General features: G+C 44.1%; 3 gene segments (V, D, J or C); all 3 read right to left on the bottom strand.

Annotated features, from left to right (window-relative positions):
* Positions 1 to 5,686: 5,686 nt before the first annotated feature.
* Positions 5,687 to 6,699, bottom strand: LOC121272512. The segment is given in 2 exon segments: positions 5,687 to 6,129; positions 6,642 to 6,699. Coding segments are annotated over 2 exon segments (486 nt in total).
* Positions 6,700 to 6,723: 24 nt separating this feature from the next.
* LOC121272511 lies at positions 6,724 to 9,726 on the bottom strand. The segment is given in 3 exon segments: positions 6,724 to 6,871; positions 8,775 to 9,063; positions 9,580 to 9,726. Coding segments are annotated over 3 exon segments (477 nt in total).
* Positions 9,727 to 15,173: 5,447 nt separating this feature from the next.
* On the bottom strand, positions 15,174 to 16,508 carry LOC121272510. The segment is given in 3 exon segments: positions 15,174 to 15,247; positions 15,523 to 15,894; positions 16,393 to 16,508. Coding segments are annotated over 3 exon segments (486 nt in total).
* Positions 16,509 to 23,343: the final 6,835 nt, after the last annotated feature.

Genomic DNA, 23,343 nt, shown 5'->3' with positions numbered 1-23,343 from the left:
TCCGCATATAGATAAGCAGATCTCCTGCATATGCAGTGAGACCTGTCAATATCTAGGCTTGGGCTCACAAGTGACAATTAACATTCGAGCCACACAAGTGCCAAGAAATGGCCATCTCCAACAAGAGAGAATATAACCATCTCCTCAAAGCACTTAATGGCATCTGCATTGCAGAATCCTGAACTGTCAACATTCTGGGAATAGCACCGAACAGCAACTGAACTGGATCAGCCATATAAATACTGTGGCAACATGGGCAGGTCACAGGCTGGAAATGCAGCGGCGGGTAAGTCACCTCTAGCTCCTCAAAGTCTGCTAGCATCTATAAGGCATAAATCAGGGGTTTGATGGAATAATGTTCACTTTCCTGGGTGGGTGCAGCTCCAACAACACTCTAGAAGCTTGACAATATCCAGAACAAAGCAATCCACTTGATTGGCCACCTTCAGCATTCACTGCCTCTACCACCAATGCACAATGGCAATAATGTGTACCTTCCACAATATGCACTGCAGCAACTGACCAAGGCTCATTCATCGGCATCTTCCAATCCCGCATCCTCTGCCACCTAGAAGTACAAGGGCAGCAGATACACAGGAAACCACCATCTGCAAATTCCTCTGCAAGCCACTCACCATCCTGACTTGGAACTATATGACTATTCTTCCACTGTCACTGGATCAACATCCTGAAATCCCTCCCTAGAAGCACATGGGCTGCAACGGTTCAAGAAGGCAGCTCAACACCACTTTCGCAAGGACACTTAGGGAGGGGCAATAAATGGTGGCCTGGCCATCGAAGCCAACATGTCGTTAAAGAATGTATTTTAAAAATACGAGTGTGTGCATCACACAGGAGGTGGCGAAAATGGTGGAAAATGATGCATTGAATACAGTGGCTAGAATGTAAAAGATGAGGACAAGGGGAACTGTCTCGTGGTTCTAGGGGAGAGGGGAAGGAGTGAGTGCAGAAGTGTGGGAATTGTGGCAAATCTGGTGGAGGGCCTTTCAACCATGAAGGTATCCTCAGCTGACGATAAAAGAAAACATCTCAGAAGCACTGTTGCTGAAGGTTACGTCATCATAAAAGATTCAACGGAGATGGAGGAACCGGGAGAATGGAATAAAATCCTTTCAGGTTTGAGTGATTGAGTCGAGGTAACTGTGGAAGCCAGTGAACTTACAACGAATATGCATTGACAGCCTGTTTCTAGAAATGGAGAGAGGAAGTCAATGAAGGGATGGGAAGAGTCAGAGATGGACTATGTGAAACTGAGGGAAGGGTGTAAATTGAACACAAAGGTGAAGATGTTTTCAAACTGACAGCAAGGGAATGGAATGGCACAATTACAGTCATCAATTTACAGGACAAAAATTTGAAGCGGACGGTCCAGTGTGGGACTGAAAAAAGACATGTTGGGCGCATTCTCCAAAAAAAGCAGACAGGGTAAGGACCTATGTGGGAACCGGGAACAACGCATTTATTTGGAAGAAGTGAGATGGGTTAAAGGAAAAATTGTTCAATGAAGCAACAAGTTTATTCCCAGCACCCCACCCTCCTCCCACACAACCTTTGCACGCAAATTCAAGAGAAGTAACACCTGCGTTTTATCTCTTCTTCCCTCAGAATTCATGGCCACAAATATTTCTTCCTCGTGAATCAATGATTTACACACGTAATCATTTCAAGCTAGTCCACTATATTCACTGCTCACAAATGGATCTCCTCTACATTGGGGTGATCAAACGCCAATTGAGTCACTGATTTGTAGCATATGTCCGTTCAGAACTCAAGCATGATTCCGAGTTTCCGGTGACGTCCCTTTTTAATTCTCCACTCTGCTTTCACTCTGACATCTCTGTCATCGACCTACAACACCTCATCTTTCAATTAAGCACTTTACAGGTTTCCAAACCCAACACTGAATTAACCAATTTCAGACCACAATCGCTTCTCCAATTTGCTTCCTTCTCTTTGCATGTTCAGGTTTTTCTCTTATTTTTTCACTTTCAGACAGCAACACAACTGCTACAGGTACATCTTTTTATCTTTGTTTCTTTTCTTGCCAAACTTGCGTTCCCCTTGACCCTGGAAGACTAATTATTCGGTCATTCAGTCTCTCCCATCTTTAATCCTACCACTGTACCTCCATTTGTCCTTGTCCAGCTCAGCCCTTGGACAAAAAGTTTTACTTTTCTAACTTTGCCCAGCTCTGATGAAATGCCGCCGAATTGAAGTATTAACTCTGTTTCGACTCAATGTTCCCATAAAAGGAATATATTTACGGAACCATATAGTATGATGGAGCTTAGAAATCAGGTCCTTTGGCCAATGGTGCCTGTACCATCTGTTTGAAGGGGTTCTCCAGCAATGCCACATCCTTACCCTTTATCTATTCTTCACAATTATCCCCAATTTAATATTTGATCTGAAAATTAATTACAGTCGTTGTTGCATTAGCTTCCACCAAGCTTTCAAAAAGTGCACATTCCAGACAAAACATCTAATTTCTTGCAACAATAACCAATCCTCTAAATAATCCAACAAATTGAACCGTTTCTAGAGCAACAAAAATTGTTGCCAAAGACAGATTAGGCTCTAGATGCAATGTCCCGAGATTGGCATGATTGACTTCCAACAACTTCAAGATTCTTCCTCTGTGCTAAGTATAACTGCTTTAGACAAAGCAACCTGCTTGATTGGCACTACATTCACAAACATTCACTCCTCCCTCAACCGATGGACAATAGCAGCAGTGTGTACCATCTACAAGATGTACTGCAAGAATTCACCAACGCTCCTTCGAGAGCACCTTCCAGACCCAGGACCATTGCCATCTAGAAGGACAAGTGCAGCAGATAGATGGGAATATGACCACCTGGAAGTCCCCCTCCAAGTCACTCACCATCCTGAATTATGTTATGACACAGCAGTTGGTAAAGGCTGAGTTATTTAAAACCCCAGAAGGAAACGTTAAGCAACTGTCATAACCTATATTTTCAATTGGTATGTTAAAGATGCAGCTCTGGATTCAGGAATAAAAACCATCAAGCCTCAAGAGGGAGAGGAGCAATGTGACCAGCAGCCAACCACCGGGTGTGGAACAATGGGACCATCAGCCAATCATTGGATGAGGGGAAAACGGATTCATTAGCCTATCATTGTGGGGTCAATGGGACCATGAGCCAATCTTTGGGGGGAACAAAAGAGTCATCAACCAATCATTTTGCAACAATAGGATCATCAGCCAATCATTGGAGGGGGAAAAATGGAGTAATTACCCAATCATTGCAGGGCACAATGGAACCACCAGCCAATCATTGGGTGGGTGGTTCGGGGGAATCAAAGGGACCATCAGCGGGTGAGGGGCAGGAGGTTTATGGTGGATGTGAGGAAAAGCTGTTTTACCCAGAGGTTGGTGACGGTCCGGAATGCGCTGCCTGGGAGGGTGGTGGAGGTGGTTTGCCTCACATCCTTTAAAAAGTACCTAGTTGAGAACTTGGCACGTCATAACATTCAAGGCTATGCGCCAAGTGCTGGTAAATGGGATTAGGTAGATAGGTCAGGTGTTTCTCACGTGTCAGTGCAGATTCGATGGGCCGAATGTACTTTTCTGCACTTTATGATTCTGTGATTCTGCGAAGAGGTTTTTACAGAAATTAAGTACAATATTTATTAATTTAACAAGGTATTAAATATAGACACGTCTTCAAATTACTACCAGAATAAATATTAAACAAATCCTCAAATTAATCACTCCCAGGTTATCTCTTCCAAGACAACAATAACCCATAGACGTAATCAGACACCAGGCAAAGCACATTTTATCTTACGAATTCCAAATGATGTTCCATTCAATTTGTTCCCCAGCAGACAGTTGTTGGATTACAGGCGACTAAGATCTCACATGCATCTGAAACACACACAAAACTCTTTTGTATACACCTAGCCTCCCTTTTAAAATTAAATTCTCATTGTATCACCAGGCGCTTTGAACTCCACTTCTTCTAACAATAAAAACCTCTTTCAAAGAAAGAATATTATTAGTAATAAAAACATATTGCTCTGTGTCTCCTAGCTAGGTGCAAGATTTCACCCCCAGTCTTTGAATGGTTTATTCAACAAAATGCATATGTCCCCCCGACCTTACTGTTTAACATCTCAAAATTACAATACATCAAAGCACCCAGACTAGCTGGCTTTAATTCAAATAAGACACGCACACACTCACTTCCACAGACTCTACTACAAGCCTAATTTAAAAATAATTTATAATAACATTATATACATCAATATCTTCATGACAGTTTGAAGTATATCGTCGTATCTTCAGTGTCACTGGGTAAAAATCCTGGAAATTCCTCCCTGACAGGACTGTGACCACATGGACTGTAGCACTTCAAGACGGCAGATCACCACCACCTTCCCAATGACAATTAGGGATGGGCAGTACTTGTTGGCCCAGCCAGTGAAACCCATATCCCGTGAATGAATTTTAAAAATGCATTAGATTAAGAGGACATGAGATGGAGACCATCAAAGCAATTAAGTGTTTTTATTGGATATATAAGGGGAAACTGTTTGCAGAGTCAGGCAGAATGGTAAAGAGATGATTATAAGTGATTCAGAAAAGAAAATGTTATGGCTTGAAGAGTAGTGTTTTTTACTCATTCTGTTATTACAATCTGTAATGCAGTACCTGAAATGGTGGAAACAAGGCAAAGGTTACAAAAGCGGCTTAGAACAAATTTTGAACGGGTTAATCTGGCCGCCTCTTGAGGAAGGACTTTTAGAGTGAAATGAAATAAGCAGTTCTTTTGAAGTAATGGCATAGGCACGATAGTCCAAACTGCCTCCTTTTTCCCTGTCTGAATCACTGGGATCTATTTCCTCTGCTTTGGAAAGTGCTGAAGTGGAGACTTGGAATTTGAACGATCTGTCGGGAGGAGCGGAGGATTTATTGGATTAATTAAAAGGCTCTATGGGCTGTTGGAAAACGGGGCAAAGCTTTATCAATGAACAGGTGTCTTTCTGAACGTGGATTACTTGAGATTTCCGATTTTTCCGTTCACTATTCCGGAGTGATATTGTTTTGAACAAGCCTTGCACTTCTTTGTGTCTCTGAGATCAGTGGCAGCCCAGCGATACAGTGCTGTATCCGTCGCCGGGCTTGAAATTGGGTCAGCTGCCTTTAAACCAGTCATTGAAGCCCTCTGCGGAGGTGGCCTCAGACGTGCCAGTCGGGATCACTACGAGTTGCAAACCTGCTCTGTTGTGCTGGTGACACCAATACAGATAGTTAACCCCGATTTCCTTCTGGGAAGTACATTTCCCTCCACAGCTGACAACCTGTTCCACCACAGGGAAACGAGACGATTCATGAAGCCGGGAACGGAGGAACATGAGAAACACAAAGAATGAAAAATTAATTGCCACCGTAAAGATAGAGAACTTTTTTTTTGGAAACACGCAATGCACAACGCTGTCGATCTGTTCGCTGAGCCAATACACATAACGGCCATCTCTGAACACTGTGTATCCGCTGAGCACAACAGCAGTGGCGCTTAATTGCTGTACTTTGGGCTCAGTGCCGTTTGCATGGGGAACGACAAAGGCTTGCCGGCTCCTGAAATTCCACTGCGGTCACCCTGCCTCGATTGAAATTCCTTGCACCCTGTAGCGAGAATCATTTGTTCGGCTCACTGACATCCGCAATATGCCCGGATCGACTGTCCAGCAGAACATTAATAGTGCTACAGTTATATTTTGGTGCCATTGGGGTTTTTGTTGAGCTCTTCCGTCTTTGTGAGTCGCTGTGTTTACTCCAGGCGCAATAATACACAGCCGACTGATTCGCCCGCAGACCGGGAGAATCCAGGTAAAAGTGAGTGTTGTTGGGTCTTCTCGCGGTGAAACCATCTACTTTACCGGAGGCAATGGCCGTGCCAGCAGTGTTGGAATAGAAAAGGTTCTGAGGCTCACGGGCAGGGCGCCATCGGTACCAGAAGAATTCGCTGCCAGTACTTGCTTTTGTGTAAAAGCATACGATGCTGATTGGAGTGCCCAGGGAACCGGATATGTAAGCGGGAGTCTGTTGGATCAGCACGGCCGCCACAACGGTAAAACCGACTGTGAAAAAACAGAGATGTTAATTTTGCCACTGCTTGAAATGGCACAAGAAGTTAGCGTGAACGATAGGACGGGGTGAATCAGAGCGAGGGAGTGGTGAAACTGTATAGAGAAAGCCAGATATAGTGCGAGAAGGGTGAGAGATAGACAGATAGGGAGAGAAGGAGATAGAGAGATAGTGAAACGGACAGAGACAGGTAGAGGGAGAAACACAAAAAGATGAAAAACCATAAACTAGAAGAGACGGAGAGAGTGAGATAAAGAGAGCAAGGGAAACAGATATTGGCACAGGACGAGAAAGCGCTGAGAAGAATAGAGCGAGAGAGACAGAGAAAGGGACAGTGACGGAGAGTGACAGACAGGCATTGGCATTTAAACAGATGCACAGATTCTACATCTTCAAGGCGTATGAATGAACTCCCGGGTACTGATGGCGGCCTTAACTCCAAAGGGGCACATACGAAAAATAGTAATGAGGATCATTGACACCTGGCCGTTCAACTCCACCTTACCCCTTAGCACCAGAAACAGGAACCAGAGACGAGGCACAGACATCTCTGGATGGTGAAAGATCCGTGTAGTTATTATGTGAAATCACTGCGCTGTTTCGTTATAGAATATCTGAAGTTCTGAGCACTGAGTAGGATTGGTTGTCCCCATGTCCTGAATGTAAAATAGTTGGATGGGAGGGGCCAGATTGCTTTTCTGTGTCATTGGCTCCCAGAACGGCACCTGACATTTCCTGAGCGTGAGAAAATGGTAGACATATTCAACAATTCAGGCATTGCCTGACCTGACACGTTAACCTCGTTTCTGTTCACAAATGTTGCTTTGCCTGCTGAGTATTTATAACTTCTTCTGTTTTGATTTCGGATTTCCAGCAACCCAACATTTTGCCCTTTTATTACTGGTCGCTTCCGGGAGTGGCTAATCAGGCACAGAGGTTTTGGGAGAGAACTCAGATTCAGGGGCATTGGCAAATGTACCAAAGTGTCAGATCAGGAGAATTCGTTTACATCAGCGCGTTATATCGTAAAGAATGAGCTGCCTGACAGTGTGATGAAAGCAGATTCATTAATAAGTTTCAAAAGGGCACTGGATAAAACGTTGAAGAAGAACTAAATGGAGGAAACTTGGACATGTGCAGGAGATGAACACAATTGAATAGGGGAAATGTAAACTCGCCGTAATCAATATAAGATAATCACTAGGAATTCTAGTAGGGAATTCAGAAGCAATCACTTTACCCAGATTGTGGGCACAATGTAGAAGTTGCTACCACGGGAGCCGATTAAGGCGAACAGCATAGATGCATTTAAAGGAAAGCTGGACAAAATCATGAGAGAGAAAAGGAATAGGAGGATGTGTCGATAGGGTAACATGAAGAAATGTAAAACAAAAACAGAATTACCTGGAAAAACTCAGCAGGTCTGGCAGCATCGGCGGAGAAGAAAAGAGTTGACGTTTCGAGTCCTCATGACCCTTCCGCCGATGCTGCCAGATCTGCTGAGTTTTTCCAGGTAATTCTGTTTTATGAAGAAATGTAATGTGGGAGGAGGATGATGTTGGATTAACTGGATGCCTCTTTTCCAACAACCGGGCTAAACTCCATGAGCTGAATGCTCTTGTTCGATTTTGCATGATTCCATGATTGTTCCAAAAGCCTCAAAATGCTCCCTTGTTTGAGGAAGGCCCAGTTTCATTTCTCACCTTCTAAAGGAACAATTCAGGGTTATATTCTTCACTTCGTATTGAAAACTCTTCATTAGCCGGCACGAATATGTTAGGCAGATGCTTTAACAGTCTTCAACATGAACTCAAACCGCCGTCTATTGAGGTGTCCGAGTGAGAGAGTTATCTGAAGTGATCTCCTGCCTTTGGCCTGTATGAATCATCGGTGACATACTAAAGAGTTCAAAGGTTAACTAATTCCTAATACTGTAGAATTGTTTCCTTAGAGCAGTGAGGAGATTTGAAAGAAGTGTACCAAGCCTTGAGGTGTTTTGATGATTAAGTATGGGAAAAAAGTATCCATTTACCAGGGGACACCGATTGAATGGAATTGGCAAAAGAATCAGTGTTCGATGTGTAGAATCCTCCTCAACACATGGTTATCACTCTGAAATAGATTCTGACTGGGGAAGCAGCTTCAATGGAAACATTCAAAAGGGAACTGGGGAAAGTTCTTTGGATGAGCGGGTATAGGCATGATGGTGCGAATAGTCTCATGTCCCCCTTCACTTCATATGTTGTTGAAGGATTACGGCTTCGTTAACGAGAAGAACATCAGAACATGCATGTAACATTTTAATACTCAGAATGTAATGACATAATCTGACGGAAAAGAGAAGATTAGTCCATGTCAATAAAGTAACACAGAATTATGTCCCAAACGCTGAAAACAGCAGGGGCAGTAATAGTTAGCAGATCATTAGATAGATACATTCATGCATCCTTACATGTATGCGTGTACAGAATTAGATAGATAGATAAAGCGACACGCAGAGAGAGAGAGGGACACACACAAGCACCAACAGTGGCAAAGATAGTTCTCTCTCCTACAACTATATTTTGGCTCTGTTTGGGTTTTTGTTGAGCTCCTGCATCTCTGTAAGTCGCTGTGTAAACTCCAGGCGCAATAATACACAGCCGAGTGATTCGCCCGAAGGCCGGCGGACGCCAGGTAAAAGTACATGTTGTCAGGCCTTCTCGCGGTGAAACCGTCCACCTCACGTGAGGGAGTGACCTTGCCAGCGGCGGCAGCATAGAAAAGAATCTCAGGCTCACGGTCAGGGTACCATCGGTACCAGTAGAAATAGGCTGTAACACTTCCTTGTGTGTAGAAGCACTCGATGCTGACTGGAGTGCCCGGGGAACCGGATATGTAAGCCGGAGTCTGTTGGATCAGCACGGCCTCCACATCTGTAAAACCGACTGTGAAAAAACAGAGATGTTAATTTTGCCACTGCTTGAAATGGCACAAGAAGTGAGCGTGAACGATAGGTCGGGGTGAATGAGAGAGAGAGTGGTGAAACTGTTAGAGAAAGATAAGTGCGAGACACGTAGGCAGAGAGAGAGATAGACCGACAAAGAGAGAGGGAAAAAAATTATACGGACAGAGACAGTACACAAAAATTTGAAAAACCTAGAACAAAACGAAATGGAGAGAGTGAGATAAAGAGAGCGAGGGGAGCAAAGACGGGCACAGAACGGGGAAGCGACAAGAGGAATGAAAAGACAGAGAGAAAAAGGGACAGTGGCGGAGAGTGACAGACAGATTTTGGCATCTACTCAGATGTGAAATTCCACATCTTCAAGGCGTATGAATGAACCCCCGAGTGGGGTGAGGTTCGGGTGGGGTGGGAAAGGATGCCTTTACTCCAAAAGGATATATGCGAAAAGCAATAACTGTGAGGACTATTGACACCTCGCCGTTCAACTCCACCTTACCCAGCACCAGAAACAGGAACCAGAGATGAGACACAGACATCTCCGGATGGTGAAAGATCCGGGTGTTTACTGCGTGAAATGACTACACCGTTATATTGTAGAATATCTGAGGTTCTGAGCTCCTAGTGAGATTCGCTGTCCCCATTTGCCGAATGTTAAATCGTCTGATGGGAGAAGCCAATTTGCTTTTCGTTTTCATTGGCTCCCAGAACGGAACTTGTCATTTCCTGAGTGAGAGAAATTGCCAGGAATATTCTGCAGTTCATGCGTCGCCTGACCTGACACGTTAATTTGTTTCTCTTCACAGATGTTACCTGGTCTGCTGAGGATTTGGAACTTTTCTGTTTTGATTTCAGATTTCCAGCATCCTAGTGTCTTGTTTTTTTTTTTAATTACTGGAAGTTTCCGGGCGTGGCTAATCAGGCACGGATGTTTTTGCAGGGAACTCGGGTTCAGAGGCATTGACAAAAGTACAAAAGTGTTAGATCAGCAGGATCTGTTTAACTCAGTGAGTTTTATCGTGGAGAATGAACAGCCTGACAGTGCGATGAAAGCAGATTCAATTTCAGTTTCAAAAGAACACTGGATAAAACGTTGAACAGGAATTAAATGGAGGGAATTTGGGAATGTACAGGGGATGGGCACAATTGAATAAGGGAGATGTAAACTCGCCGTCATCGGTATAACATAATCACTAAAAAAATCTTGTAGGGAATTCAGAAACAGTCACTTTAGCCAGAGTATGGGGACAATGTAGAAGTTGGGACCACGGGAGCCGATTAAGGCGAAAAGCATAAATATATTTGAAGGAAAGCTGGACAAAAGCATGAGAAAGAAAATGAATAGGAGGATGTACCGATAGGGTAACATGGAAAATGTAATGTGGGAGGAGGATGATGTGGCTTTAACTGGATGCCTCTTTCCAACAACCGGGATAAATTCCATGAGCTGAAAGGTCTTGTTCGGTTTTGTATGATTCCATGATCCTTGTAAAAGCGTCAAAATGCTCCCTTGTTTGATGCAGGCAGCGTTACTTTTCTGGTCTGCTAAACGAACAATTCAGGGTTAAATTCTCCACTTAGTTTTGAAAAATCTTCAAAAGGCAGCAAGAATCTGTTAGGCAGGTGCTTTAACAGTCTTCAACATTAGCTGAAACCGCCGTCGGTTCAGATGTCCCAGCGAGAGAGTTGGCTAGAGAGATGTCCCGCCTTTGCCCTGTATGAATGAACGGTGATATACTTAAGGTTTTAAAGATGAATTATATGCATTTTTTGTAGAATTGTTTCCCTTAGAGCAGTGAGAAGGTTTAAAAGGCATGTTCAAAATCCTGAAGTGTTTTGATGATGAAATGTGGAGAAACACTCTCCATTGGTGAGTATTCAGTAACAAGGGGACATGGAGTTCAGGGAATCGCCAAAATAATCAAAGTGACCAGTGTGTGGAATCTTCCTCAGCTCATGGTTATCACTCTGGAATATACTCTGACCGGAGCATGGTGCGTGGAAGTGGCTTCAATGGAAACGTTCAAAAAGGAACGGGGAAAAGTTCTTTGGAAGAGCGGGTACAGGCATGATGGTGCGAGTAGGCCCAAGTAGCCCTTCACGTCATATGTTCCTAAATGATCGCGGCTTCCTTAACGAGAAGAACATCAAAACACTCCTGTAACATTTTAATAGTCAGAATGTAAGGACATAATCTGAAGGAAAAGAGAACAGGATTGGTCGATATCAATAAAATAACAAACAATGATGTACCACCCGCTGAAAACTACAGGGGCAGTTATAGGAAGGCAGATCAATAGATATATGGATGCATACATACTTCCATGCATGCGTGCACAGAGAGGTAGATGGATAAAACGACACAGAGTGAGAGAGACACACACAAACACTAACAGACAGAAAGAGAGATATATCACTTACAGTTTCATTTTGATCCCTTTTGGATTTTTGTTGAACTCTTCTGAGTCACAGTGAACACTTCGGGCACAATAATACACGGCCTATTTATCCTCCTGGAGGCCGAAGGACTCCTGATAAAAAAAATGGCTGTTGTTGAGTGTCTTCGCGGTGAAACCGTCCTCCTCAACATGCCAGCGACGTTGGAATAGGAAAGGTTCTGAGGCTCACGGTCAAGGTGCCATCGGTACCAGTAGAAATTGCTTCTAGCATCTACTTCTGTGTAAAGGCACTCGATGCTAACTGGAGTGCCCAGGGACTGGATATGGAAGAGTGAGTTTGTTGGATCAGGACGGCCGCCATATCTGTAAAATGGAGAGGGAGACTGGGAGAAACATAGAAACCCCGGAATAAACTCCACATCGAAACCCGTTATGAAGTGCCCACACAGAGAGTGGATGAGAAAGAGGAGGGAGCGTGAAACTGACCGTTATAGACTAAGGAAGTGGGGGAAAAAGATTGAAAGAGAAAGAAACAGAGAACGAGAGACAGAGAGAGAGAGACAGAGAACGGCAAAGAGTGAGAAGCACACACACAAACATACGCACAGACATCGCCTTATCCTCACCGTCCAGCTCCACATTACCCGTTATCATCACCATCACAACCCAGAGCTAAGCACCAGGCATCGCGGGAGAGAGGAATACCGCATTGCTTATTGTGTGAATTCAAGAAGCAGTGTTCATTTGAATTTCTCCATGTTCTGTGCGGGCGGTGGAATTTATAGTCGCCTCCTCCAACATCTTGCATTTTCGGACGGGTGGGACAAATCCTTCTTTCCTGCTTCCTTGGTTCCCATGTCAGCAGTAGTCATTTCAGAGGCGGGCTTCTCTGGAGAATATCCTTCGCATCCTGCCTGAGGGCTTGCCATGCTTCCTAAAGATATTGACTGAAGCTGGAGAAAGTCATTTCTCAATTTTTAAACATTTGGCATCAAAAACCGAGGGACACAGGTTGACATGGATCTGCATCGCCCTCTGGTGGCTATGATATATATATGCACAAGGTCCTGCGGTATCCGCAGCTTAACTGATTGGAGGGTAACTTGCAGGTCCTGCCAGGAGGTACATCCGCTTTCCAATTAGCGGATGCTGACGTTTGTTGCATGGATTCGCATATAAAGCAGAACACATAAATGAGACCATTTGGCCGAACAGATCTATTATGGCTCTTTTTATCTCACTTATCAGCATCTCCTTTGATTTCCTTTCCCCTCTTATGCGTATCCGGCTTCCCTTTGACTGCATCTGTGCTATTCACCTCAACCAACTCCCTGTGGTTGCGAGTTCCACACTTTCATCGCTGTCTGTATCAAAACGTATCCCTTAATTCCTTTTTATATTTATTAATGGTTATCTTATATTTATGCCTCCTAGCTCTGGTCTCGCCCCACAAATGCAAGCATCTTCCGAATCTGTATTCCATCGAACGTGTTAATACCATTCACGAATTTTATCTACTTACCCTTCGGTTATTTATTTAGCAGTGATAAGAGACCCAGCTTATTAAGACTTTACTGAGAGGTTTGACAAGGACATACTCTAAATGTGGTCTAACCAAGGAAGAAAAAAGCTGGCACTTGTGCAAATTGCTTCAAGTATAGTCTAACCTTGTTATATTGAGATTAAGATCTTGCACCTTTCTCTAGTTGGGATTTAACCATTGCACATGGAAGCCTGATTTGTGTACACCCCTGCAGCCGTGGTCAAACCATGACACATGGAGGCCTAAGTTTCGCACAGCCCTTCGAGTTTGATGTAGCCATTACACATGGAGACCTGAATTGAATGCATCACTCTGAGCGTACTTTAAGCAAGGTACATGGAGACCTGAATTATGTGCATCACTCCAAGAGTAGTCTAACCAAGATATCTGGAGATCTTATTCACACGCAATGTATGGTATCAAGCTATGATCAGCACAAGTACCTAACCAAGGTGTAGAAAGACTGGTATGGGCATTAGGACCTGCATTTTGACTCCTGGGTAAAGGTAGATGAGTCTGCAGCCAAGTTATGTCAGTTTATACCCCGTCAGCAGCTGCAAAGACTTTGAGCTCAATTCTCTCCATGTTCTGAGCTTTTAAAACGAAATATTTTCCAATAACAAAGCAGCTATTGGAAACCAACATACTGATCTTCGCCTCTGTCGGGGAACTGTGGACATAACATGCTATTGTGGAGATTTCTCGCCTGAAAAAAGTTCTTCACCTCATAACACACCACGACAGCACATTGACCCTTAATTTTGGAAACATGGATGGTGAGAAAGAGTTAGGACAATTACGAGTTACACTTGCGGCGACAAATGTGAAAGTTGTGCTTGATTCACAATAAAGGTGCTGTGCTCACTTCTTACCAGCACGTGGGACAACCATCGGCCAACAGTGGAAAACTTGCAAAATTCCAACTGGGTGCAAACACTAACATTTTGGATCAGGATCAGTGACACGTATTGCCCCAAATAGAACAGACTAAAGAGTCGATTTTCTTTTATTGAATCATTGATTTTCGTCGCTCAAAAGCCCAGCAATTGTTTCCAATCGCTCATTGCCTTTGAAAAAAATGTGGTGGTAAGCCGCTTTGTTGAACCGCTGCAGCCCATGTGTTGTAGCTACGCCCCACAGCTATTGGGAAGGGAGTTCCCGATTTTTGATCCAGCATCAGTGAAGGGACGGCGTAAGATTCCAAGTCAGGATGGCGAATGACTTGGAGGGGAATTTCCAGGTGGTGGTGTTCCCCTCTATCTGCTGCCCTTGACCTTTTCGGTGTTAGAGGTCGAAGGTTTGAAAGGTGCTGTATAATGAACGTTGTTGAGTTAGTTGCTGCAGTCTTTCTTGTAGATGGTACAAACACTGCTGCCATTGTCCGCCGTTGCGAAGGTAGTAAATATTTAAGGTTGTGGATGGGGTGCCTATCAAACAAGCTGTTTTTTTTTCCTGGATGATGTCGAAATTTACGAGTATTAATGTACCGCACTTACCCAACTAAGTGGAGAGTATTCCATCATTCTCCAGTTTTGTGCCTTTCAGATGATTAATTCTCCTTATATAAGTTCCCTACCGTGGTGTTAACATTTTTAAAAATTTGCCTCAGTTCTCATCCGGTTTAATTCTCATGAGACAGCGACTGTGAATGAATGTATCACACGCAACAAAATTGAATCAGCGAAGGCAAGGAGTCTGAATTCCGAGTGGCATCTGAGACACATGCCTTTCTTTCTTTCCCTCGCTCCCCCTCATATTCTGGAACTTCTGTTATTTCCCTCTCATTCTGTCTTGGTGAAGGTGCGAAAGAATTGGTGGAATTGGTGGATTCTGCGTAGCGGGAAGACATTTGCCGCTGTCACAGCTCTTATCCATCACTCAGTCATGGTGTTCGACCGGTTGGTTTTGGAATTGGCACCAAAGCAGTCTTCAGCTCTTTGCTCACTGCTTTCGGCCGAATCCGCCATCGAAACCTGCTAAATCCTCAAGCTGCAAAGTTCAACGGCCTTATAATCTTGACGTCCTTCTCAAAGCCTTCTTGGTATTTGGCTGCAATTCCATTCAAGGAATATCCCATTAGGCTGAGGCCCTGGCGACCGAAGGACCATACCAGAGCATGAGGCTATTGCTGCCCCCATTTTGGTAACAGTTTCATGCTGCTGGCTCGCCTCTGTTCATCGACACCAGAATTGGGCATTCGTGCATCGCCTCTGCCAACATTTTGCCTGAGGAAATGTGGAGAAAACACGTATGTTTGAAACTGCCTGTGTGATTGGGAAACTATATCGTTAAGTAATTAGATAGATAGAGAGATAATAGAGATCCCAATTGATGGGCGATATATAAATAGATGATATATAGGTAGATAGGAATTATATAGGGAGATAGATATAAAGATAGATAGATAGACAGATAGATAGATAGATAGAAAGATAGGTTGATAAGACAGCCGGACAAATGGAAACATAAAAAGAGATGGAAAGAGAGTTCTCTCTCCTACAGTTATAGTTTAGTCCCGTTGGGGTTTTTGTTGAACTCTTCCGTCTCTTTGAGTCGATGTGTTTACTCCAGGCACAATAATACATAGCCGAGTGATTCGCCCGCAAGCCGGAGGATTCCAGATAGAAACGGGTGTTGTCGCGTCTTGTCGCGGTGAAACCGTCCACCTCACCGGAGGGAATGACCTTGCCAACGGTGCTGGAATAGAAAAGATTCCGAGGCTCACGGTCAGGGTACCATCGGTACCAGTAGAAATAGCTGCTAGCACTGGCTTTTGTGTAAAGGCACTCGATGCTGACTGGAGTGCCCGGGGAACCGGTAATGTAAGCTGGAGTCTGTTGGATCAGCACGGACGCCATATCTGTAAAACCGACTGTGAAAAGACAGAGATGTTAATTTTGTCACTTCTTGAAATGGCACAAGAAGTTAGCGTGAATGATGGGGTGGCATCAATGAGAGAGAGAGAGAGACAGATGAAACAATTTAGAGAAAGATAAAGTGCGAGAAACGAAGGCAGAGAGAGATAATGAGAGGGACAGAGACAGGCAGAGGGAGAAACACAAAGAGTTGAAAAACCAGGAACAAAAAGAAATGGAGAGAGAGAGGGAAAGAGAACAACGTAAACCGATATGAGCACAGAGCGAGAACGCGATGAGAGAAATAGAGAGAAGGAGAGAAAAAGAGACAGTGACGGACAGTGACAGACAGACATTGGCATCTAAGCATATGCCCAGATTCTGCATCTTTATGAATGAATCCAGGGTGGGTGTGGGGCTCGGGTGGGGCAGTGAGGGGGACTTTATCTTCAAAGGGATACATACGACAATGACAGTGAATGTCATTGATACCTCGCCGTTCATCGCCAACTTACCCGGTAACACTAAAAACAGGAACAAGAGCTGAGACACCATCTCCGGATGGTGAAAGGTCCGTATATTTACTGCGTGAAATCAGTGAGCCGGTTTATTGTAGAATATCTGAAGTTCTGAGCACTGGGTGGGATTCGTTGTCTCCATGTCCCAGATGTTCAATAGCCGGATGGGAGGGGCAAATTTGCTTTTCTGTTTCATTGGCTCCCAAAACGAGACTTGTCACTTCCTGAGTGTGAGAAAATGCAAGAAATACTGCATAGTTCTGGCATCGTCTGACCTGACACGTTAATTTGTTTCTCTTCACAGATGTTGCCGGGCCTGTTGAGTATTTGCAATGGTTTCTGTTTTGATTTCAGATTTCCAGCATACTAGTATTTGTTTTTTTTGTACTGATTGTTTCCAGGCGTGGCTAATCAGGCACATAAGCTTTTGCAGAGATCTCAGATTGAAGTGCATTGGCAAAATTACTGAAGGGTTAGATCAGGAGAATCTGTTTAAATTATTGCCAAAGTGTCATAGGGTCATGGAGGTCGATAGCGCAGAAAAAAGGCCCTTCGGCCCATCGAATCTGCGCCTCTCAAACAGGTACCTAGCTAATCTATTGCCATTATCCAGTACTGGGCCCATAGTCTTGTATGCCATGGCATCGAGATGCACATCCATATATTTCTTTAATTTTAGGAGGGTTTCTGCCTCTACCACCCTTTCAGCTAGTGAGTACCAGATTCCCACCACACTCTGAGTGAAAACATTCTTCCTCTCATCCCCTTTAACCTCCTGCCCCTTGTCTTAACCCTATGCACCCTAGCTATTGATCCCTCCACGAAGGGGAAACATTCCTCCTTGTCTACCCTATCAATGTCCCTCATAATTTTTTACACCTCAATCATGTCCCCCCTCAATCTCTTCTGTTCCAGAGAAAATAACCCAAGTCTATCCAATTTCTCTCCATAACTAAAATTCTCCAGCCCATGCAACATCCTGGTAAATCTCCTCTGCACTCTCTCCAGTGCAATTACATCCTCCCTATAATGCGGATTCCAGAACTGCATGTAATACTCTAGCTGTGGCCTAACCAGCATTTTGTTCAGTTGGAGCATGACCTCCCTACTCTTATATTCTATGCCTCGACTAATAAAGGCAAGTGTCCCATATGCCTCCTTAACCATCTTATCTACCTGTCCCGCCACTTTAAAGGGCAGGTGGATATGCAGACCAATGTCCCTCTGATTCTCGGTACTTTCCAGAGTCCTACCATTCATCAGATATTCCCGTGTCTTGTTTGTCCTGCCCAAGTGCACCACCTCAAATTTATCCGGATTAAATTCCATTTTCCAATGATCAGCCCATCTGACCAGCCTGTCTATATCCCGCTCTAACCTAAGGCTATCCTGCTCAGTATTTCCCACTCCACCAATTTTCGTGTCATTGGTGAACTGACTGATCCACCAACCTACATTCAAGTCTAAATCGTTTATGTATATACCAGAAACAGCAAGGGACCCAACACAGATCCCTGTGGAACCACACTGGACACAAGCATCCTGTCCCAAAACACCATTCGTACATCACCCAATGCTTGCTGCCACGCAGCCTGAGTTGCCTGACAGTGCGATGAAAGCAGATTCAGTCATAAGTTTCAAAAGGGCACTGGATAAAATCTTGAAGAGGAGCCTAAAAGGAGGGAATTTGGCAATGAACAGGGGTTGGGCGCAATTGAATAGGGAAGCTGTAAACACGCCGTCATCAATATAAGGTAATCACTAAGAAAAGTTGTTGGGAATTCACAATCAGTTTTTTACCCAGATTATGGGGACAATGTAGAAGTTGCTACCAGGGGAGCCGATTAAGGCGAACAGCATAGATGCATTTAAAGGAAAGCTGGACAAAAACATGAGAAAGAAAAATAATAGAAGAATGTGCCAATAGGATTAACATGAAGAAATGTAATGTGAGAGGACGATGATGTGGGATTAATTGGATGCCCCTTTCAAACAACCTATTGGCTAAATGGCCTTGCTCCGTTTTGTATGACTCCATGATTCTCGCAAAAGCATCAAAATGGTCCCTTGTTTGAGGCCGATGCAGTTTCGTTTCTCGTCTGCTAAGCGAACAATTGAGGGTAAAATTCTTCACTTCGCTTTTAAAACTCTTCAAAAGGCAGCAAGAATCTGTTAGACATGTGCTTTAACAGTCTTCAACATGAGCTCAAACCGCCGTCCGGGCAGGTGTCCCAGAGAGAGTGTTTTCTAGAGAGATGCCCCGCCTTTGCACTGTATGAATGATCGGTGATATACGTAAGAGTTTAAAGATGAACCATTTCCTATGTGTGTAGAATTATTTCCCTTAGAGCAGTGAGGAGATTTGAAAGCCGTGTTCAAAACCCTGAAGTGTTTTGATGATGAAATATGAAGAAACAGTATCCATTAGTAAAGGGTCGGTTACCAGGAGACACTAATTGAATGGAATTGGCAAAAGAATCAGAGTGGCCGCTGTATAGAATCCTCCAAAGCGCATGTTTTAACTTTGGAATAGATCCTGACCGGGTGGTGGTGGGTGGAAGCAGCTTCAATGGAAACATTCAAAAGGAAATGGGGGAGAAATCTTTGGAAAAGCGGGTAGTGTGATGATGGTACGTATGTAACCCTTCACGTCATATGTTCTTAAATGATCGTGGCTTACTTAACGAGAAAACATAAGGACATCCATGTGACATTTTAATACTCAAAATGTAATGACTGCAAAACTAATCGGTGTCAATAAAATAACAAACGATAATGTACCACCCGCTGAAAACTACAGGGGCAGAATGCATAGACAGATCAAAAGATAGATCCATACATGCAGACATGCATGCATACACACAAAGATGAATTTATAAAGAGACAAAGAGAGACACACAAACACTAACAGACAGAAAGAGAGTTCTATCGCCTAAAATTTCATTTTGACCACTTTAGGGTTTTTCTTGAACTCTTCTGATTCACAGTGAAAACTCCGGACACAATAATGCATGGCCGATTGACCCTCCCGCAAGCTGGAGGACTCCGGATAAAATCGACTGTTGTTGAGTGTCCTCGCGGTGAAACCGATCCTCCTCACCATGCCAGCGACGTTGGAATAAAAAAATTCTGAGGCTCACGGTCACGATGCCATCGGTACCAGTAGAAATAGGTCCTCGCATCAGCGTCGATGTAACGGCACTAGATGCTGACTGGAGTGCCCGGGGAACTGGATATGGAAGCGGGAGTCTGTTGGATCAGCACGGCCGCCACATCTGTAAATCAAAGAGTGAGAGTGAGAGAGGCATAGAAACCAGGGAATACATTCTACATCAATACCCACTATGAAAGGACACTGGTGCGCATGATAAAAGAGAAAATGATAAAGAAGAGTGAGCGGGCAAAGCAGCGATTAAGACAGGGGGAGAGGGGGAAACAGAATTGGAAGGAGAAAAAATAGTGAAAGAGCGAAAGGGAGTGACTGAGAACGGCAGAAAACGAAAAGCACTTGCACACACACATAAACCTAACTATTCACACAGACATTCTCTATATCCTCAACGTCCAGCTCCAGCTTACCCGTTATCATCAGCAACACAACCCAGACCTGAGCCGCAGCCATTACCGGAGAGATAAATACCCCCTTTTTATAGTGGGAATTCACTGCGCAGTGTGTTTTTTTTTTAATACCTTCATGTTCTGGGCGCGAAATGGAATTTATAGTTGCCTCCTCCAACACCTTGAACCTGCAGACGGGTGTGACAACTCGTTCTTTCCTTCTTCTTTGGCTCAGATGTCAGCAGTGGTCATTTCGGAGGCGGGCTGTTCTGGAGAATATCCTTTGCATCCTGCTAGAGGCCTTACCATGCTTCCTAAAGCTGATGGCTGGAGCTGGAGAAAACCATTCCTCAACTTTTAAACATTTGGCATCAAAATCCGAGTGACGCAAGCCTGACATGGCTCCACATCGCCCTCTGGTGGCCATGATATCCATCTACAAGGCCCTCGGGTATCCGCAGTTTAATTGATTAGAGGTTTACTTACAAGACCTTCCAGAGGATATTTCCGCTTTCCAATTTGCTGCATTGCTTCGGATACTGACGTTTGTTGCATGGATTCTCATAGAAAGCGGAGCACATAAATTAGACCATTTGGCCGGGCAGATCTATTCAGCTATCTATGACCCTCTTTATCTCACTTATCAGCATCTCCTTTTATTTTCTTTCCACTCCTATGTGTATCCAGCTTCCCATTGACTGCATCTATGCTGTTCGCCTCAACCAACTTCCTGTGGTAGCGGATTCCACACTTTCATCACCGTCTGTGTAAAGGTGCATCCCTTAATTCCTTGCTGTATTTATTATTGACTATCTTATATTTATGGCTCCAGGTTCTGGCCTCGTCCCACAAGTTCAAGCACCTTCCCTAAGTATATCCCCTGAAATGGCTAATAATGTTAACGACTTTTATCTACTCACACTCCGGCCTTTTCTTGGGTCGTGAAAAACGACCCAGCTTATAAAGTCTTTACTGAGAGTTATGACCATAACTTACGCTAAATCTAGCCTAACATGGGAAGAAAAAATCCGACACTTGTCCAAATTGCTCTAAGTATAGGTACATTGAGACCGGAATTGTGCACGATTCTCCAGATGGGATCTAGCCATGGCAGATGGAGACATGAATTGTGTGCACCACTCCGACTGGAATCTAACCAAGGCACATGGAGACCTGAATTATGTGCATCACCACCAGTGTGGTCTAACCAATGTATGTGGAGACCTGAATCGTACACAACCTTGCAAATGTGTTTTAACCAAGGAAGTTTGATAGCAAGCTATGATCAGTCCAAGTATCATACAAAGGTATGTATGACAGGACTAGACATGAGGCGCCCGTTTTTGACTCCTGGTTAAAAGTAGGTGATTCTGTCGGCAGCTTGTGTATGTTCATATCCCATCGGCAGCTGCTCAGCTATACAATCGCAAGACTATGAGCTCAATTCCCTCCCTGCACTGAGTTTTCAAAAAATATATTCCAATAGCAAAGCAGCTCTTAGAACACTACGTCCTGTCCTTCACCTCCACCGAGGAACCGTGGACACCTCATGTTATTTTGAAGATTTCTCTCCTGAAAAGTCATTCGCCTCATAGCACGCTGCGGACTGCACATTGTCCCTTGATTCCGAAAAGAGGAATAGGGAGGAGTTAAGACAATTATGAGTTACACATGCGATGATAAATGTGAAAGTTACATGCTCCCCCATTCATCATGATCTTGGTTGATCATCCGACTCAATAGACTGCCCCCGCTTTCTCCTCCTATATTTTGTTCCATTTCACCTCAAAGCAAAATCTAACTTCATCTTGAAAATATGCAATGATTGGGCCTCAACTACCTTCCGTGGTAACGAATTCCACAGCCCCACCACTCTCTGGGTGACGAAATTTCTCCTCATCTCAGTCCTAAATGGTCTACCCTATAACCTCAAACTGTGTCCACTGGTTCTAGATTCCCCATCATCGGAAACATAATTCCTGCATCTACCCTGTCTAGTCCTGTTAGAATTTCATAGGCTTCTATGAGGTCCTCACTTAATCTTCTGAACTCCAGCGACCCTAACCGACTCAATCTCTCATCATATGTCAGTCCCGCCATCCCAGGACTCAATCGGGTAACACTTTCCTCTTTTGCAAATACATCCTTCCTCAGATAAGGAGACCAAACCGGCACACAATATTCCAGGTGTGGTCTCAACAAGAACCTGTACAAGTGCAGCAAGGCATCGCTGTTCCTGTACTCGAATCCTCTGGCTATGAAGGCCAACATACCATTTGCCCTCTTTACCACCTGCTGCACATCCATACCTTCATCGACTGGTGTATGAGGACACCCAGGTCTCGTTGCACATTCTCCTCTCTCAATTTATAGCCATTCAGATAATAATCTGCCTTCCTGTTTTTGCCACCAAGGTGGATAACCTCACATTTATCCACATTATACTGCATCAGCCAATCATTTGCCCGCTCACTCAGCTTGTCCAAATCACACTGATGCATCTCTGCATCCTCCTCACCGCTCACCCTCCCACCCAGCTTTGTGCTCTCTATACATTTGGAGAAATTGTGCTTGATTCACAATGGAAGTAAAGGTGCTGTGTTCATTTCCTACCAGGACGTGCAGCAACCATCGAACAACATTGGAAAAGCTGCAAAATTCCACTTGGGTGCAAATGCAAAATGTTCGAACAAGATTAGTGACACTTATTGGCCCATAAGGAAAATAATGTAGAATTTTTTTTTTCATATCGAATCATTGATTTTCCTGATCCCTTTCTCAGATTAAACCGTCGATAGCAAGTCTAGCATTTGTTTCCAATCGCTCATTCTCTTTGAAAAATGGCGGCTTTGAGCCACTTTGTTGAGCGGCTGCAATCCTTGTGATGTTGGTACGCCACAGCTATTCGGAAGGGAGTTCCCGATTTTACACACAGCACCAGTGAAGGGACGGCGCACAATTCCATGTCAGGATAGCGAGTCACTTGGAGGAGAACTTGCAGATTGTGGTGATCCCATGTGCCCGCTGCCCTTGCCCGTTTAGGCGTTAGCAGTCGAAGGTTTGGATGGCACTGCATTAGGAGGCTTGTTGACTTGCTGCAGCGCTTCTTGTGTTTAGTATACACTGCTGCCACTCTGCGCTGGTAGTGGAGGGTGTAAATTTTTAGGTTGGTGGATGCGGTGCCAATCAAATGGGCTCTTTGGCTCTGGATAATGTTGACATTTCATTAGTGTTATGGGAGCCGATCTTTACCAGGCAAGTGGAGAATATTCCATCATCCTCCAGATTTGTACGTTCCAGATTAAAGCAATTCACTGCCGTGTTGCCAACTAATTTACTTATGTAGCTCAGTTGTAAACCGGTTTAATTCTCATGAGACAGTGAATGTGA

The sequence above is a fragment of the Carcharodon carcharias genome, chromosome 34, assembly GCF_017639515.1.
Source record: "Carcharodon carcharias isolate sCarCar2 chromosome 34, sCarCar2.pri, whole genome shotgun sequence".
In the NCBI taxonomy this organism is placed as follows: Eukaryota; Metazoa; Chordata; class Chondrichthyes; order Lamniformes; family Lamnidae; genus Carcharodon; species Carcharodon carcharias.
The sequence above is the reverse complement of the archived record's forward strand: the minus strand, read 5'-3'. Positions and strand labels throughout refer to the sequence as shown.